The sequence below is a fragment of the Aethalodelphis obliquidens genome, unplaced genomic scaffold, assembly GCF_003676395.1.
Source record: "Aethalodelphis obliquidens isolate GAN/ISIS:26980383/991018 unplaced genomic scaffold, ASM367639v1 scaffold2, whole genome shotgun sequence".
Classification (NCBI taxonomy): domain Eukaryota; kingdom Metazoa; phylum Chordata; class Mammalia; order Artiodactyla; family Delphinidae; genus Aethalodelphis; species Aethalodelphis obliquidens.
The window spans coordinates 12877314-12897822 of NW_020837946.1; the positions used below are offsets into that span (position 1 = coordinate 12877314).

Sequence of the window (20509 nt, forward strand, 5' to 3'; positions counted from 1 at the left end):
TCTAAGTCTGAGAAAAATTGTATCGATAAAATAGGGGGTTTGTTACCAGCCCATTGCCACTCCTTTTAATTCACAACCTCTTTGTCTCTTTTATAACCCCTTAAAAGAACACTGCTCTCTAACCTATTATTAGGAATGGATGTAATAAATCATTCACAGGAAGGCAAAACTGACTAATGCTAATATGACTATGACTACTGTGTTGTCTCTTCACTTGCCTTATAAAGAGTAAACCAATGCGAGCCAAAAGAATAATTTTATGCTTTTGAGATATATAGTATTGGCTATATTTAAAAAGAGATTTTCACAGGGTGAGAGTTACATTAGCATACCCTCAAATTATGCCACATCACTAACTTCCTATTAACCCATGAATAAGGTCTCATAATATCAATAAAACATTCAATAAATCATTCAAATATACTTATTGAACATCTACTGTTCCAGGTGTTGAAGATACAGTGAAGCGAAGCAAAGGTCCTGCCTTCATGCTGTGAATATTTCAGTGGATAAGTTACCATTCAATTGGTGCTACGAGTTCTGTTTTAAGCCCTCTGCATGCCTGATGTCACTGGTTTCTTATAACCTCATGAGCTGTAGACACTATTATTATCATCACTACTTTATCATGGAAAAACCTGCAGCCCAGAGAGCTTGAACACTTTGTCCATGATCACACAGCCAGAAGGAGTTAGGAACAAAATTTGGCCTGGAAAGAAGCCTGATGCTGTGGATCACACTTTTATCTGCTATACTATACTATGGGCTCAGATGCGAATACTAAATAAGTAGAAAAAGAGAAGAAAAGAGAAAAAGAGATAGGTATAACATGAAATTAACTTTCCAGAGGACATAATAGTTTTCTTTTGATTTCAATTATTAAGAATTTATTCCTGACAAGCTACTTCCTTATTTTTCCTTCATATGGATGTTTCCCACTGTAACGAATTTAAACTTGAGTTTAAATTTTAATATTCTCTCTCTCTCTCTCTCTCTCTCTCTCTCACACACACACACACACTAATTCTACTTTCTCCTAATCCAGCCATCAAACTGAAAATTAGACATTTATGTAACATGTATATTGAATTAGTCCAATTTCATTATTAAAAAGTATTTGCCTACTTCGTTAAAGTACCTGCTAAAATCTATTACAATTCTAATAAAGTTGTATAAAATCTAAAAATAAAACAAATCTAAAACCCCAAACATTTATCTCTGCTTGGATTATTCTCTACACAACAGGTAGTTTCCATCCTACCATACGACAAAAGATGTGACTCCTTAAATGTATTAGATAAACCTCTTTTTAAAGGTCTATTTTCAAACAGAAACTTGACAATAGAAAGCTTTCTTTAATTTTCCCCTCCACATTGTTTCCCATTCCAAGTGTGTGTCAAGAATTTAATTGCAGCATGAAATTAACCAGTTATAAAACACTGTACTTGTGCCCTTGCCTTCTAAAGCAGAATGCACTAAATAATTTGCCTAATGGCCTCTAACATGAGACCTCAATTTAATAACCAAAGTGCCCTTACTTGTTGGATAAATTCCTGGTGAGAAATGCTCTGTGTGTAATCCATCAAGACATCAATGGCTCAAAGGCACGCGAGCGCACACACACACATACACACACACACACACACACACACACACACACACACACACAGAGAACTAAAATAAAAATAGAAATTCTGATATGCCAAGTTGACTAGCTTGAAATAAACCATATAGATGACTGTACCTTTTGTGTGAACCCATGAGCTCCCTTGTCCTGTAGCTGTGTCTGATTGACTCATAGTGGGAGAAGACATGGCCACTCCAAAGACACTCACTTGCCAGGCACCTGACATGTTTCTGTCTCTTTTTTATTAAAAGTTCTCTCCCTTAAAACATTCATTTCAATTGTTGAGGTTGCCAAAAGTTTGGTTTCTAGAAAAGCAATGTTACCGTAGTGATTAAGTGCCAGTTTAAGCATACAACTTTTAGTACGATGGAAATAGCTTCAAATTATTTTTGGCTTACTTTGTAAAACTGCAAGGATTCTTTTAATGACTACTCTTGACAAGCATTTTGCAAACTTACTTATAAATTCAGAGACTGGAGAAGACGGGAACACAGTCTAGCATTTTAGTGACTTGGCTAAGATTTCTCTGACCTCTATTCTCCCATTTCACTTTCACCTTATATTTTATCTAATTTATTTCCATTTGCTGCTTTGGTTTAGGAGGACTAAGTCCTGCCCACATTTAAATATCTGCAGTAGGGGCTTTCCTGGTGGCACAGTGGTTAAGAATCTGCCTGCCAATGCAGGGGACACAGGTTCAAGCCCTGGTCCAGGAAGATCCCACAGGCTGTGGAGCAACTAAGCCTGTGCACCACAACTACTGAGCCTGCGCTCTAGAGCCCGCGAGCCACAACTACTGAGCCCACGTGCCACAACTACTGAAGCCCACGTGTCTAGAGCCCGTGTTCTGCAACAAGAAGCCACCGCAATGAGAAGCCCACACACCACAACGAAGAGTAACCCTTGCTCACCACAACTAGAGGAAGCCCGCGTGCAGCAACGAAGACTCAATGCAGCCAAAAATAAATAATAATTAATTAATTAATTAAAAATAAATATCTGCAATATAAGTATCATAAGAGCATTGGCAGCCAATGCAATTACTTATATTTACCTCTCTAAACTACAGAAGTCAAGTTTAAGGGCTTTAGAATTCCCTCAAATTATACTTTCCTGTCTTTTGCCTCATTTTATATTCATTCCATGGTCCCAATGATTCTAAGTCTCAAAAGCCATTGTTCAAAAATTCCTATGCTAATTTATAAACCAGTACAACAGAGGACTCTTCCTACAGTTTATATGTGTGGGCTGTACTATTTATGTGGCTATTTGCTTTGCTCATAGATGATCATTAGGGCTTAAGTAAGACAAGCTGAGGCTGGAGATCATATATAGAAAGTATGCAAGTGGGATTTTTGATGAATGTGACGTCTTTATACCTGAGAAGAAAAATAATTTGATGAAATTTTAATTCATTGTCCCACTATCATTTTGAATACAAAATAACATTTTCTTCACTCATTTTAAAAAATCTATCTGAATGAATTTAAAAGGATTGAGGGAAACGTCTTTTTTTCTCCAAAGTTCAGACATGAATATAAACAAAAATTAAATAAAATGTTGACTTTCAGGTCCGATCTTAAACACATGACGTTGCATTTCATCAAGTATCTTAGGGATTATATGGTCCACTTGAGGAGTAAAATGTGTCCAAATCTTCACTTTAGAAAGTTTTCTAAAAAGATAATTTATTTCCATCATTGATGATATCTCATGATCCATGTAGTAAAAGAGATTTTTATTAACTAAACTGACTAAACTGACTAAACTGACTAAACTAAACTGACTAAACTAACTAAACTGACTAAACTAAAATGAGATTTTTATTAACTAAACTGACTACTCAAGGAGTTGAAAGTAGTGAGTGTTTCCATTACATGCTATTTCTTGTCTGCCAGGATATGTTGTGTCCTTATGAGGACCTAACAAGAGCTGCTAGTTGACACGTGGAGATAGTCTTATTGCATCAGGTTGATTATGCTGAGCCTGTTCATTAAAACGAGTTTTATCTGTGTGACTGAGGTAACATAACATGCATGCATTATTAAAGCTCATCTTTAAAAAATAAACACGCATACACGTGTCCAGGAGATCAGGCCACAAGAAGGGGGATACGTCCATTCTTCCACGTGTTCACTGAGGCCATTTCATTTTGTTCCCAGGTTATCATTCCTACAATAGTTCATACATGCCATCAAGCCTGAACTGAGCTTCTCATTCAACTCCGGGGTGACAGAGGTCATCTGTTTTCATATTAACTAAATCACAGTCTGTCTCAAACCAAGATTGCCAGTTGTGTTAAATTAAAGATAGAGGTTTTTGCTGAAGGCAACTTACACAGGGTGTGTTGACACCTTTAAGCTGACTTCATTTTACAATTCTAAGTCACATTGAAATGGAAAGGCTTGGGCAGATAGGGTCACTGCATTAATGACAAATCCGCAAGCGGCATTCTTCCTAAACCCAATACGGGCCTAATCTTTCATTCTTCCACTTTAATGCAATCATGGAACAGTACAGGCTTAGAGTCCCCACCTCATTTCAAAATACTCTCTTAAATGCATGATATCTCCTTAGACACTTTTAATCTTGTAAGGGGTGATAGAAGACTTTCCCTTCCCCTATAGGTGAAAAGGGGTGCTTTTGTTTTCCAGTCATATGTGAAACTGACGGACTTCTTTAGAAAAATCACATGGTGTCAATTCAAACCAGAGTCTCACAGGGTGCATTATATTGTGTCTTGAAAAAGTATCTGTTTAATAGACACATTATATAAAATAGATAATCAACAAGGACCTACTGTATAGCACAGGGAACTCTACCCAATATTCTATAATAACCTATATGGGAAAAGAATCTGAAAAAAGAATAGATATGTGTATCTGTATACCTAAATCACTTTGTTGTACATCTGAAACTATACAACATTGTAAATCAACTATATTCCAATATAAAATAAGATTTTTTTAAAAGCATCTGCTTATAATAATGAATGCTCTGACAGCTAGCTATGGGGAAGGATATTAGTTATGGTATCCATCATTAAGTAGAATTGTTCATGGGTAGAAACCAAACTAGATGCTGTAATTAAAATATTCATGGAAGTAACTAGTTACTCTGTTTCTCATTCCTTTTTATCTTTCTTGTCTTGTGCCTGTTTTCCCGTGATGGATCTCTCTACACTACAGTAATGCTCTCATCTGGCTTTGCAAGATCTGTATTGACTACACACTTTTCCGGTTGCATTTTTAGCTGACACTTTTGGCAATGATGTTTAGTTGGATTACTCCCTGCCAGCTTATTTTTGTTAGATTGGTTCACAGTGTCCTATTCTATTGCTTAGGTCTCCAGTTATCTATCCTTCTGGCTGCTGCTGGTAGTGTTCATTCAGACAGACATCATTCGTCTCTTTCACCTGTTAGTCCAGTCTAACCCTGTGAAAAAACTCATCATGAGTCAGGGGAAATTCAGCATGGCATGTATTATTGGTATTGTGATTTGAGTGACAGGCAACCAACACTTAGGGAATAATTTATCTACCTGAATTGGGCTAGACATCACTAATGCACATGGCAGATTGATTGTGCGGCTCTAGTGGACGTATTCTTTATTAATGAGATTCAGTATGATTTGCTAAAAAGCCTTTTACTGGGCAGTCATTTTCTGTCCCCCTCCCCCATCGCTCTTTATTCCATTTAATCTGTTGAACCATGTACCATGTTTTGAAAACGTGTTTCTCTCGTCTATTTTATTTGAAATACCTATGCTTTTTAAAATAATTGTGCACAAATTGAACAAAGCACACACACACACACACACACACACACACACCTCAGATTGGAATTGAAGTGTATTATGAAACACAGGGACCAAGGAAAGGAATTAAAATCCTATAAAGATATTAAGAAGAAATAAAAGTAAAATTATATGGAAAAGAAGACATAATCTGAGAATAAAATTTGGCATTTGAAAAAACTGATTTCTAGAAATGAATGTGTCTATAACAGGAGCTGTAAAGCACATGAGATTTCTTTCTAAATAAGATATGTTATTTGTATTGATCTGCTGAGAGTTGGGAGTGGCTGAGGTTTGGGGCTTTCAAAAAGAGCTCAGTAAAAATCCAGAGAAAAGTCATAAACTACCCACCTCTTAACCTTTTGCTTCATTATCCAGAGGTCACAAGGCAGAAGGGAATAATTTACATCAATTATAATGAGTTTTTTCTGAAACACTTTAAAAGTAACATAAGGGTAAATTATTTCAGATTCTAGTCTCACTCTGATCAAACATTCCCTACAATATAATTTCATACTTAGTATGGGAGGAGGATAAAAAAAGAAGTCACCCCCCTTCTCTTGAGAGAAGAGTCTATATGTACTCTCATTGCTATAGTTATTTCTCCATTGTCTTTATAAAAAATTTCTCCATTACTGTTTGTTTTTTTCTGTAAATCACAAAATGCCATCTCTCCCCAAAACAAAATATAATTCCAGCTGCTGAAAGAATAACGTTTCCTTAAAAATGACCTACAGAATCACTTGCTCGACAAATGATTTCTAGTCCTGTTTTGTCATTTATCTCCAAAACAAATACTATTTCAATTGTGTATTGTAATAGGCATTGGAACATTTCAAAAAAAATTTTAAGTTATATGTGACAATCTGAATAGAAGCATCCTAGGAGGTTAAGAATCCCTCTAGGAAAATTCTTAAAGAGTTGAGTGTCTCCATGCAATTCTGGTTCCCTTTGAAAAACAGCTGGATAGGTCAGTGTTATAATTACTGCATCAAGTGGTTTAAAGGAAAGAAGATCTCTTTCCTGGTGTGAAGGGCAGGTGGATGCTTTCGTGTGGTTAGCCTCCCCATGGAAGCCTCAAAATAATATGAAGCTGAAATCTTTTAGTAGCATTTACACTGCCATGTTGAAAATATGTTGCTCTCCAGAAAAGAAATCAAATCACAGAGTATTTAAAAACTCATTTTAGACTGTAGCTCTTGTAGATATAAAGTAGTTATGTTATCTTCATGAGTCATTATTTCTTTCTCTGTTCAGCTTTAGCCTAAATGTTACAGCAGTTTCTTCACAGAAAGTATGTATTTCCATGAAAAGGGTAAAAAATTTAGCAGCTCATTGCCAAGAGGGGAAACTTTCAGGGTAGTAGTTCCCTGTAAATATCTGGAAATTCATTAGTGAATTACATTTAAAATATCACATGCTATGCTAGCTTATTTAGTATTCCTTTGGGAAACAGATCATCAGTGCACTGAATGAGTTTGATACAATTTGATATGACAAATGTTTCAAAACCTACTATGCGCAAGAAGCAATTTCTCTGCTCTTGGAAGCCGGTTTAATAATTAAGACTAAAACTACCAATTAGTGCATCCTTTTGAGTCTATTCACGTGCCAAAATTCTTTCAGTCCTCATATAATTTTACCTGTTTTAGGAGAAAGAACAAAAATATGTGTACATGGAGAAGATGAAACAAAATGATAAAGTAAGAAATTCACACTTGGAGTCTGGGTGTATGTGTCATTTGCAATCACTTGAAGCAAACAATCCAATTTCTTTCCTTGTGGTGCTTTCTACCTAAATGGAGGTAGATTTTTTTGGACATGGTGCCATATGTCATTACTAATGTAGCTACATTACGTGATGAAGATGAAGGTAATAATGACGACGGTAAAAGCAATGATAATAATGATGATAATAATAATAATACCAACAATAATGGCAGCTACCATGATATGGTGGCTACTCCACTGGTTGTTCTACGTGTGTCGTATCTTTATTTCTCTTAACAATACAACAAAAAGAATATTATTATTTCTAATTAACAAACGAGTAAACTTCACTTTAAGAATTAAGGACCCCTTTATGGGTCTCACTAAAGCTAAGAAGTGGAATAAACCAATGCCACCTTCCGTGCAGGGACTGGGATTTTCCCACTACTCAGTTATCCCCTCCTATACCCACACACACACTGTTACTCTAAATTTCCATCTTACAATAGGGTGGTAATCCACAGGTTTAGTAAAATACCCCAGGACAGGAAAACTGTCCAATGTGCATAAATTGACAAACTAATTTTCTACATCTACATTTTTGTCTCCATCCTGCCAAAAGGGCCATAAATGAACATGACCAATGCTAATAATTGAATCTACCCATTGTTAGAGCACTTTTCCTTTTTAAAAATGTCAAGTATTCTGCACGCCTACATCTACCTTTCATCTTACTTCTTAGATTATAGGACTAGGATGGTTATCTCTGCCCCAACTGGAAAGCATCTGAGAGCACGGATCACATAGTTCTTAGAATCAAGGCACGGATCACATAGTTCTTAGAATCAAGATCACTTAACTCCACTAACTCCGCACAAAGGCAGAGACCTCCAGGCAATTGTTCATGTGCTCTGGTTAAGCTACATGCTTGCCCTTTGCTGAATAAACGTTAAAAATCATCTTTCCTCAAACTTAAATATGTGTGTGTACAACTTTGAATTTTGTATGTCTGTCCTGCATGCCAGGAGGGCAATTTAGCTCCAACCCTGTGATCTAGCAGTTATATTTCTAAGGTACTAGCCTACGAAAATACTTCTAAATGTGCAAAAGACAGTTTGAAAAGAATGTTTTTATAGCATTATCTGGAATAGTAAAAAAAAAAAAAAAACATTAACAACCTAAAGTTCTATCATGTGGAAAGGATCGAATAAATTATACTGTACACCCTAAAAAAAAGTATTCCAAATTTCTATACAATTCTTCAATTTCATACCCACAAAGTATCAAAAATGAAACACGAAATTCTTACAGATACCGACAAATCATTAAAAGCCTAAAAGACATCTCAATATGCCCCAAACTTTTCTCACCAAAACCCCTTTTTCTGCTGTCTTCACCATCCCAGCTAATGGGAATGTCATCTTTTATCTTGCTCTCACACCCCACATCCAATCTGTCACCAAATCCCATCAACTCTACCTTCAAAATGCACCTCCAATTCCACCACTTCTCCCCCTGTCCAGCGCTGCCGCTCTGGTCCATATGCCACCATCTGTCCTTCTCATGATGGTTTTTACAGGCTCCCAACTGATGCTCCTGCTTCTGCCCCACATAGCAGCCAGAATGATCCTCCTTTGTATTAGAGGAGTCAGATTATGGCATTCTTTCTCCCAAAAGCCTACAAAAAATTCTCATCTCGTCTCAAATGAGTGGAAGCCAAAATCTTGACCGTGACCTCGTGGCCCGTGGCCCCGTTACTTCTGACCTGACCTTCTGACCCCGTGCTTGCTCCCCTCCAGCCACTCTGACCTCCTTATAGCTCCTCCCAACACGTCAGGAATGCTCCCCTCTAGGACCTCTTCTCTGCATGTTCCTTCTTCCTAGAAATCCACCCCGGAGATGCACACGGCTTCTCCCCTCACTTACTTCAGGCCCTTTCTCAAACGTGACATCCGTAGTGAGTCTTTTCCTGACCTACCCGTATACCTTTGCACTCTTTCCGAACCCCTGACCTCTACGCCCTGATTTCGTTTTCTTCATAGAACGTGTTGCATTTTAACTCGCTCTTTACTCTGTTTATTGTCTGTCTTCCTCACCCCACCCACACCAGATTGTAAATCCCATGAGGGCAAGCTTTTATTGTTTATTTATTTATTTATTTTACTGTTTTGTTCACTGCTTTATCCCAAGCACCTAGAACTGTGCCTGACCTATAATAGATGTTCAATAAATGCTTAATGAAAAACTTTATATAGAAACAAAATATCCACGCAACACATACAAACATCACCCTAACAGAAAATTAACAAGTCTTCTTGGTGAAGCTCTTCTTCACTGCTGAACCACTTCATTTCTTATTCAAACATCAGGATATGCTGAATGGTATACTTAGTCCCAAATCAAAGACTAAAATGCAATTTACTAATTAAAATAGTGGATTTTAAAGGCTGGTATTTTTATTTTTAAAACAGCTTCCTTGTACATCTTAATGAAAGTGCTTTTCTGTAAAAAAATTTTTTCTCCCTCTGCTTCCTGGCAGGCTAGTTATATTCATATTCTAGCATGGACATGAATATTCTGTCCTCTATTTCCAAATATGAATGTTATTGAGAAGAACTCTAGAGGCATGTGTTTCACGCAGAGATTCGTTTTGGGAGAGGGGCTTGATTTTCCGTCTATCAATTCATGATTAAAGCTAATTTCAAGGTGATCCATACATTTATAATGAAGATGTTTTCTTCAGGCTATGTCAAAGTTGGACAGAAGCCTTCAAGCTATTTTATTAACATGCTCAGCCTCTGCTCTAGCCATATCATTTGTTACATTAGACATGTTCTCTAAGCTATATCACATTTTTAGTAGCTAAAAAAAAATCCCCTGACTCATACCCTTGCTCAATAATAATTTATTTTCCTTATCTGGGTTTTTAAACCTTTTCCAAAGACCATGCTTACTTAAAGATTGAGAATATCCTCTGATAGGCTGAAGAGTACAAAGAAACAGCCCTAGACTAAAAACTATTGCCTCATTAATCTATAACCATCTCTAAATATTTAACACTACTTCTGAAAGAAAGGGTACCTTAAATTTTCCAATGGGTTTCTTTTCAGTGATTCAGGTCGCCACAGGTTTGGCTGTTTGGAAGCTTCACTCTTGCTGTGATTTCCTCAGCGTAAGAAGAGCTTAATTCTCAGGCTGACTGACAGTCTCACGTGGGATTGTGTTCTAAAAAGCCCCTCCTCTTGCCAACATCTGTCTATTTATTTCAGATACAGAATAGACACTGAACTTCTTAAAACGTACAGTGAGTGCTAGGTCCCAGATGTAATTAAAGTTGAAACAACCAGAAGTACAAATAGCTCTCAGAAAGGTATGTGAGAAGAATAAAGGCTTACCTTAACACGAGCCATTAAAGGTCCCTCTCAACGTGACCTCCAATTGCCTTGGCAGGTGATGGAGTGAAAAACCTAAAATGACGTCTATTACAAATACAGATGTAATGTGAATTGTAAACAGAGGAATGCTGGTGTTTGTATAAATCCTCTTAAGACTGTGGCGACCCTTACTGAAAACAGGAGCCCAGCAGGACAGACACCATTTTGACTTAGAAAGTGAACTGGCACAACAGCCAAAATGGACAAATGTGGTGTCCTTAGGCTAAGTGCAGAAAGTTAATATTAATGAGCATAAGTGGTATCATTAGATATACGCTCATTAATATTAACTTTCCCCTCCAGCGCTAAAAAAAATAGAAGATTTTAAATAAATCAATTCATTTAGGATCAGCCTTGTAGACTTGGCTTCTGGCTCAATATAGAGCAGTGAGGGATGAACAAGGCAAATTACTGAATTCTCTCCTCTAATCGTACGGTCCTATGAATAAAAATCTCCCCATGCATTTGGTATTCTAGTGAAAATTACTCCAATGTCTGGATATCTTATTTAGCTTTGAAAAAAGAAATCTGGATGCACGATTTTAGCAACAACAAAAAAATATGCAAAGCATCTTGTGGTCCTCTGAAATGATTAATAGAAAAGTGATTGGAATTAATCACAAACACAAGAGGAAGCTGAAATTAGAGAGGGTTATTAAGATACTCTCTGCCGTTTAATCTCACCCCCTTATCAACACATTAACCTTGTTTCCTCTGCCTGAGCCCTGAGTCCTACAGCAAAATTAGGTCAGAAATTCACATCAGATCAGATCAGCTGATTCATTCCAGCAAGACCCTGACACGCTGCAGATTTGGGTTTCATTCTAGATAGGAGTATGGCTGAGGGCTTTGGGGGTTTGCTCCCTATGCTTTAAGCACAGGAGATAGAGCTGGCTGTAGAGTATTTCTAAATATTCTAAGCTGGCTGTAGAGTATTTCTAAATATTCTAAGCTGGCTGTAGAGTATTTCTGAAAGTTTCTGAACCCTGTTTCATTTAATGGTCCTCACTTCACCTGAACAAAATGAACATCCATTTTCATACACAAATAGAGCATTTCATTTTTCTACATACCTGCAATTAAATCAAACCCAGTGAGATTACCTATTCGTGACCAAAGTAGCTATTCATGTTGCACTGAATGGATATATCGCTCGCTAAAATGTACTTCAGTAAATGCTCCCTATTTCCATAAAGTCTGTCGCAAATCATGAGTATGATTCCAGAAGCCATAACTATCTAAAGAGGATTTATGTAACTGTTAACATTTCTCTAGTAAGAGCTTTCAATGTAATTATGTCTTTGGGTAATCATTTAAAATATTAACCAATTCTAAACTTTGGTATCAGAATCGTTTGCTTTTTTTAAGTAACAATGCTTTAGTAAAGGGAAAGCAATTTTTTTTTTTAATTTTTACTTTTTTTTTCTGTATCGTCTAAAGGATGAACTTTCCTGGTGCTTTGTTTCTCTTTGACTAACAGAGATACTGAAACCTTCAAATTTAAATAACTTCCAAGTATATATCCTAATGTACAAATGCATGTATTTTTTTAAAGGAGCTGTAACTAATCTAATTCCATTTCTGACTGTCACTTTTAAACAGGAAATATAACCTCATATAGATCCCTTGAGGGCATCCACAGGGAATAGAGACATTCCTAATCAGCTTAAGTAGTCCTTTGTGTCAGAACCACTTTGCTAAAGTCCAGAGCTGTCTGGCGGACTTGCAATGTTTGGGAGAATTTCACTAATGTAGCATTTGTTTTATGAGAAAAAAAAAAATTCAACCCCTTTCTACAATAGAAAAAATACTCAGAAAGGCATGTACTGGGAGCACATTTTCTTGTTGCTTTTTATTTAAGGGATATGTCCTATATTGTTTTCAAAATACTGTGGCTAATAGTAAAATGAGACAATGCAGGGACTAGCTCCAGAATCCAGATAGAAAAATTCACATGAAGGGAAGGAAGCCTCAAACCTAAGCATGCATCGTTTGGTATACCAGACGATCTTTTATTGCCCCTCTTCCTCAGTGAATATTCTTACTGGATGTCCTGAACAAGATGTTTCCTGTAAAGAGTGACTCCTCAAAGCAGACGTATGTTCACAGGTACACACAGGTACTGCCTTACAGGTTGTTTGTAACCAGACTGCTCTCATTGGTCAGTTGCCTCCTTCTTCATGGCTAGTGCCTATGTGTGTCAACGGTTCAATATACCCAGCATCTCTGTCTTAAACATCCCTCTTCACCCACACACATGACAAACTAGGGTTTTGTAACCCATCTCAAGTGACCTCACTTGTTTGAAACTGTAGGTTTTGCATGTTGGTTTTCTAATAGGCTTTTTAATAAAAAATAAAATCTCATTTAACAGTGCCTGCAGAAAACCATTAGAATTTAAAATAGCAGAAATGATGAGCTACTGAAATATTTTTTTCATTCTCCATTAACTTTTCGCCTTTGAGTCTATCTCTCTCTTTCCTTCTCACCAAATGTTATTTGGAGCTGTTAAGAAAAGTACTAACGAACAGCATCACTTTTTATGTATTTGAAATGTTTCACCCAGTAAGACTTTTCAGTAAAATCCCATTTGAGAAATGGAAGTGAAGGTACAAGAAAGTTAGTAGTGACAAAGGACTCAAGTTAGTTTAAAAATAAGGAATTGGGCTCAGAAAGCGTAAGTGACTTAGAACACTGAGAATGTGATGAGGGTATTCCTTTTCTAAGAGCTCAGTGTTTTAAGCTTCCCAGCTTCAACACAAAAGGCATTTTAGCACACATGTGATCTAGAAGGTCAATCATATGAAATCCTATTTCCATTTTTAAGCAATCCCTGGCAGTCTGCACATTTCTGAAATTGCAACTGGCATATTTCACAGAGAATTATCATCAATGCCTTTTCAAGGTCAAACATGCTCCATCTTTAGATTTTTCAGCATTTATATCTTATATATTAAATCATAGTATATATTAAAGAAGGCATTCGGCAGACGTGTTAAAGAATTTTAATTGATTAGACTGTTCGTTAATGTCATGTTGAATTTTCTCTACAACTTGACATAAATTGCATGTTAAAAGTATTAAATTATGTGTGAAATTTAGATGTGGGCATTCTGCTTTGGTCGCCATCTCTGGAACTCAGAATTCCTGTGTGACCAGAATCTTGCTAGGGAATTTTCAAAAATTTTAAAAATACACTTCCTATTAGGAACACTGCTGAAGCAATTCTAAAAATGTACTGTGAGAATATTCTATATAATATTTAAGATTTATTATATTTTTAAATTGTCAGAATCCCAGAATACTAGTCACCATATGAACAAAATAAAAATTAAATTTGAACATTTCAACGGGTACTGAGATGGAATAACTTGAGCTATCTGCAGCTATAGCCCCACCCCAAGTCAGGGAGGACTTTAGTCTCCTCCTGCTGCCCAATCATGACACTTTTGGCTCCTTTCATGTTTTCCCTCTCCAACTCTTCCCAAGACAACATCCAGAGACTTCTATGTATGTCCTCACACTGTGCATGGGCCCTGCTTTTGTAAAAGAAAGTCATCTGGACAACATGGATGGACCTAGAGATCATAATACTAAGTGAAGTAAATATCCTATGATATCACTTATATGTGGAATCTAAAAAAAGAATGATACAAATGAACTTATTTACAAAACAGAAGGAGACTCACAGACTGAAAACAAACTTATAGTTGCTAAAGGGGAAAGGAGGGGAGGGATAAATCAGGAATCCGGGATTAACAGATACACACTACGATATATAAAATAGATAAACAACAAGGACCTACTGTAGAGCACAGAGAACTATATTCAGTATTTTGTAATAATGTATAAAGGAAAAGAATCTGAAAAATTATATATATATATATATTCACTTTGCTATACACCTGAAACATTGTAAATCAACTATACTTCAATAAAAAACAACAACAACCTCAACAAAAAATAAACAAAAAAGAAAGTCATCTGAGAAGTCTCAAAATTTAGGAGATTTTACTAGTATTTTTTCTCTTCCAAAGATATTTGCACTTTAAATTAGGATTCCATAAAACATTTGGGGGAAAGAGTGTAGGAAAGAGTGGGGAGGAGTTACTGATAGCAAGATACATACTACGTCTTTCAGTTCCGAGCGTGTGTGATACCTATGGCACAATAATAAAATGGTGTTTGAGGAGCCAGGTTTGGGACCGTCATACAGAATTAGTCATCCGTTCATTCATCGCTCAGTCACCTGTACATCGTGGCTGAACACTCCTATCTGAAATACTTGAGATCCCATCCCTTCCCACCTACTCAAGGACATAATCACAGTAATTTTTCCTTCCCTCTCTTAAGTCGTTAACATTTCCCTTTCTACTGTAATCTTTCATATCAGCATTTCAGATAAGCTAGTTTTCGCTCTGCTTAAAGGGAAAAACCAGTAAAACGGAACACTATAGACCTCTCTTCCCCCTTCAACTACTCTCCATATTTGTGAATTGTGTTTAACCTCGAAAGTTCCTAAAATAGTTCTCTATTCCTCTCTTCCTTGTTTCAATTCCTCTTTTCGCATCCTCTTGTGAACATGACTCCACTGCGTTTTGTCCCCAGACCTCCACCAAAACTGTTCTTGTCAACAACACCAATGTAGTAAAAGGCATTATTCAATCCTCAGGATTCAATATATTTGATCTACCAGTAAAATCTCTCTCTCTTCTTTAACCACTTTTGTCATTTCACTCTGAGGCAACACCCGCCTTGGAGATTCTTCTCTTATCCCACTAGCTGTTCTTACTGGATTCTTCTACTGTTCCCGTCATGTAAACAATTAGGTGTCCCAAGGAACAGTCCTGTGTGCTTTTATCCTCTCTATCTAATTTTAGGTCTAGGGATCCTTAACCAGGCTCATGACTGTAAAAAATCTATGACTCTCATATTAAAACCTCCAGGTTTGATCTCCACCATGAGCCCTGGATCCAACAGCCTACCCAGAATTCTCCACTTGAATACCTAAAAGAGCTCCCAGCACTGGCTTATGAAAGCTGAACTCCCATTCCCCCACCATTTAAACTAAATTTACTCCTGTTTTAGTCTTTACCATTTCATTAAGTGGATACAGCATTCTTCTAGTTGTTTCAGGAAAAACGAAACATAATATAACAACAACAGAACCACAACAGCAACGAGACAAACTTGAGAGCCATCTTCAATTCCTTTCTCTTATTCAACTTCTATGTCTCATCAATTAGAAACTTTTACTGGTGCCCCAAATTTTAGCATTTTATGCCACATTTACTAGTACCACCCTGGTCCAAACTACCATCATCTCTCACTTGAATTACTGCAAAAGTTTTCTCTCTGAATTCCCTGCATCCAACTATGCCCTGTCCATCTGTTCAACACATAAAAACCAGAGTAATCCTTGTTAAAAAGGGCAGTTTAGGGTATGCCATACCTCTGCTCAAGAAATCTTCAATGAATTTTTTTTTTCTTTTAGAGTAAAACATGAACTTATAATGCTCTACATTACCTGGTGGCCCCACTACCAGTCGAACTTAGACCCCTTCCATCTTTGCTTGGTCACCACATGACACCTTCCCTTCTTGGAACACATCAAACTTGCTGTTTCTTCTGTCGAGAATTCTCTTCCCCAGACGGCCATGTGGCTCCTGTCTCTGGCAACAGGCTCCCAATGCCTAATGTCTCTGCTCAGCTGTTGTTGGATTTCAGAGGTTTTCCCTGGCCTCTATTCTTATTGCCCTCACCCTGCTTTATTTTACAGTGTAAACATTTATTACCACCTATCATATATATTTATTTATACTTATTTCTTTCATGTTGCCTCTCTTTCACCCTCCTCTCAGAATATAATTCTTTTATAACCAGGAACTTTGTTCTGTTCATTGCTGTCTCATAAAGGTCTAGAACATTTCCTGGCACTTAGTAAGGTTTCAATAAATATTTCACCAATGAATGAATATACTTAACAGCAAGTTGTTTATTGAACAATAAGTTGGCTTCAGATCCTGTTCTAAGAACTGTATATACCAATAGTCATTCTTCTCATGAAACTTACATTGTAACTTGAACATCATCAACCACGTCACATATTGTGTGCATGGTTTGCTCATTGTCTCTAATCACCTTGACCTCAGGTGAGAGATGCCCTATCTAGCTCACGGGTTCAGCATCATTTCTTGCTTCCAGGATTAAAGCCTCTATGCCTGACCCCTTATTTCATGGGTGGGGTCAGAATTCAACTTGAACATCAGCTCACTTTACTATGACCTGGCAGTCTGTTGACCTCTAGTTGGTGTCCCCATGCCTGGGAAATTGGTTTATTCTTCAACTCTACCCACATCTACTGACAAATTCCGAATAGCCTCATCACCTAAAATGCCACCATCACTAGGTCACCGCGACATAAAGTACACACATTTATAACTCTCCTGTGGGGAACACCAACTACTGTGGCAACAACAGCCTTACAAGCAACACTGCTATGGAACCTTGAGAGTAAGCCGGCTTCAGGCATACCTACTCCCACATCTCTGGCTTATGTCCTGCCATGGAAACAATGAAAGTGCACAGTAACTGAACATCTATCTCCTCAAATGCCAGATCCTAGAAGGCTCTTGTTTCTTCCTGCTACCAGTGGGTTCTTCATTTGCCTCCTAATCTGATTATAGAAAGATAAACTGCTAATTTAAAACTGACAAGTAGGGATTTCCCTGGTGGCACAGTGGTTAAGAATCTGCCTGCCAATGCAAGGGACATGGGTTCGAGCCCTGGTCCAGGAAGATCCCACATCCCACATGCCACGGAGCAACTAGGCCCGTGCACCGTAACTACTGAGCCTGTGCTCTAGAGCCCGGAGCCACAACTACTGAGCCTGTGTGCCACAACTGCTGAGGCCCGCACACCTGGGGCCCGTGCTCACCACAATGAGAAACCCACGCACCACAACAAAGAGTGGCCCCTACTCTCTGCAACTAGGGAAAGCCAGCATGCAGCAACGAAGACTCAACACAGCCAATAAATAAATAAATTTATTAAAAAATAAAACTGACAAGTACCTTTTTTTCTCCCCTCTTTGAATCTTTACTTATTTGATACAAGAAAGAACACTCATACTCAGAAGAACTGTTTCAAACAAGACATCGACATTGATTAAACATACACCTCCCCCCCAACACACACACACACAGGGTGGGTGACTTCTCTTGCCCTTACTCTGTTCTTAAGCAGGGCTAGACTACAGTTTTATATTGTGTTGACAGTGTGATGTGGAAGCAAAATTGTCCAGATCGTTTGGGACTTTTTCAATTCAATGTGTGATCTGAACTATCTTTATGTTTATGGCTTGTAATATAATTCTAGAAAATATTGCTTTGTTAATGTAGCAGGAACTAACACGAAGTTTACTTAACTGAATTTCCTGGACCTCATTTACCATGCAATGACAGGGTTTTGCTGTGTCTCCACCTACCTAAATTCCAGCCCATGTCCCCTGGACTTTTGACTCCTTGGAATTGTTGGTAATGCCCCTTTGAACACTTGACCACTTAAAATGAGTCATTTTTACTTTCTTAATATCTATGGATCTTTAGATAGAAACTTTATGAGGTTGTTGATGAAACACAGAAGCTAATAATACAGTGATAAGCACCCTGGGGTGCTCTGTACAATCTAATAGAACTATTCAGCAAATAATTTTGTCTCTATGCTTAGAGAAAAGAGTGAATTATGTTTAATGGCAAGATTGGGAAACTTTAGATTTTAGAGATGAAGTTATTTTAGAAATCACGTAGGATAACCTTTTTTGTTCTGAGTTTCTGAAACCTTAGACTCACAAAAGTAAATTAAAATGTTTACATACATATAGAAGTTCAGGGCTTCCCTGGTGGTACAGTGGTTAAGAATCTGCCTGCCAGTGCAGAGGACACGGGTTCAACCCCTGGTCTGGGAAGATCCCAAATGCCTCAGAGCAACTAAGCCCACATGCCACAACTACTGAGCCTGTGCTCTAGAGCCAGAGCTCCACAACAAGAGAAGCCACAGCAATGAGAAGCCCGTGGGCACCGCAACGAAGAGTAGCCCGCTTGCCCGAAGACCCAATGCAGCCAAAAATAAATAAATAAAATAAATAAATGTATAAAAAAATACATCTTGGTTTTTAAAAAAAAAGTTCAGCAGAGGTACTTAGCAGAAAAAAAAAAAAGTTGTTCTAAGAAAGGGCACTTAGTGCATCCTAGAAAGGAACCTGTGGTACCAACTAAAATTAGGTAGAAATAAAAAATAACATATCTCAGAATAACATCTGCAATTATGAATACGTTTATCAAGCGTGCCATTTTACAAATCTTTGTATACCTGGTAATAGAATAGATTTCCATTTGAATAGTCCAGAGAAAAAAGATGACACTCTTTCAACTAATCTTGTACAAAATTTCCAAATCTCTCGCCCTCTTTCTCTCTCTCTTCCTTCCCACCCTCTCGTACAGAGTTGTTTGCCATTAAATGATTGGAATAGTGCATCCTTTCCTAGCTTCTTTATAAGAATCAATAGTTTACCTTAAAAGAATATGTTCTTTTCCTTCATATCATAATGTTCACAGAGAGTAAGCAAAAGGATTAATTCCAGATCAGATGAAAAATCCACCAACTGGCTATCAAAATAGCTTATTATTACCATTCAGTTATCCAGGCAATTGATGGATTCATTTCCTAAATTCTGTCTCTTTGAACTTAGTAAATGGACTCCATTGAAGAACTAGGACTCCATCAAACACATATCTCTACCTGTAACCCCGCAACACATACACTCAGAAAATATTGTAACATTTTTTGGAAAAATCAAAAGATGTGTATCCTTACTTTGGTCTCAGCACGCTAGGGAACTTAGCTTCCATTTGGAGGCTGCAATCGGGGCTCATTTGCTTGTAGCAGGTAGGTTTTGCAGCATAAAAGTCATTTCATTTGAACAAACCTGGGGCACTCAGTACCAGACAAGAGATGTAATAGCCACAGAATCCTACACAGAGGGCACACACTGAGTATTCCACTTCAGAAACTCACATAATTATAATTACTGACAAGTCTTTTCATAATCTAGGAAGATGGTGAACTCTCTCGTAAGGATGATACAAAGACCATTAAATATAGAGATTTTCATTAAATATTAAAGTGTGTGTTCCCTTAATCTTTTATCGAGAGATTGTTCAGTATGAACTTTTATTTAGAGGAAACTGAATTCTTTCCCCGCCCCATCTGCCTCTCCATACTCACGACACAAAAGTAAACAATTTTTGTTAACTAAGGCAAGTGTCCTGTCTGCATTGTTTTCATCACAGTTGAGAAGACACTTTTACCTTGTCTCCTCAAGTCTAACTTTGACAAACCCCTTCTTGACCAGGTGACAGCATCACAGCCTCTGCAGAACTCACAGATACCCTGAGGTGTGCAAAACTCAGAACACTTTCATTTATACTTACCGTTTTATTGCTTCTTCTTGTCTTCGGCGTTTTTCATTCTTTTCCTTCAAGTAGGCCAGGTTTGTTTCATTTCTCAAGCGATCATTTTCTCGCGCAATGTCCGATGCATTCTGAATAACCAATCCGTCGTAGGCCTTCATCCCCATATCCTCAATATACTGGAGAAATGTGTCCAGAGGGTCTTCCTCAGGATTAGAACTCATCATCCTGGAGGATTTCATGTGAAAAGGAACACTTCCTGTGGGATGAGAACACATTTTACCTTCATCAAAGATGTGGATAAAAGCAAGGTGCTGCTTATTCTCTTAACATCTTGTCAGCCCCAAACTCCAATGATTATGGCGGGATCTACTTGGAGAAAATGCCTCATTAGAAATTACAGTCGGGAGGCTTCCGGGAAGACGGCGGAAGAGTAAGACGCGGAGATCACCTTCCTCCCCACAGACACACCA

General features: G+C 37.6%; 1 protein-coding gene across 1 annotated transcript in view; it reads right to left on the minus strand.

Moving 5' to 3' along the window:
* The window catches only part of NYAP2 (neuronal tyrosine-phosphorylated phosphoinositide-3-kinase adaptor 2), a 201954-nt gene extending 181676 nt beyond the window's left edge, over positions 1-20278 (minus strand). The window contains exon 1 of the mRNA XM_027119892.1: positions 20058-20278. Coding sequence (XP_026975693.1) covers positions 20058-20278 — 221 coding nt within the window. The remainder of the gene's footprint in view (positions 1-20057) is intronic.
* Positions 20279-20509: the final 231 nt, after the last annotated feature.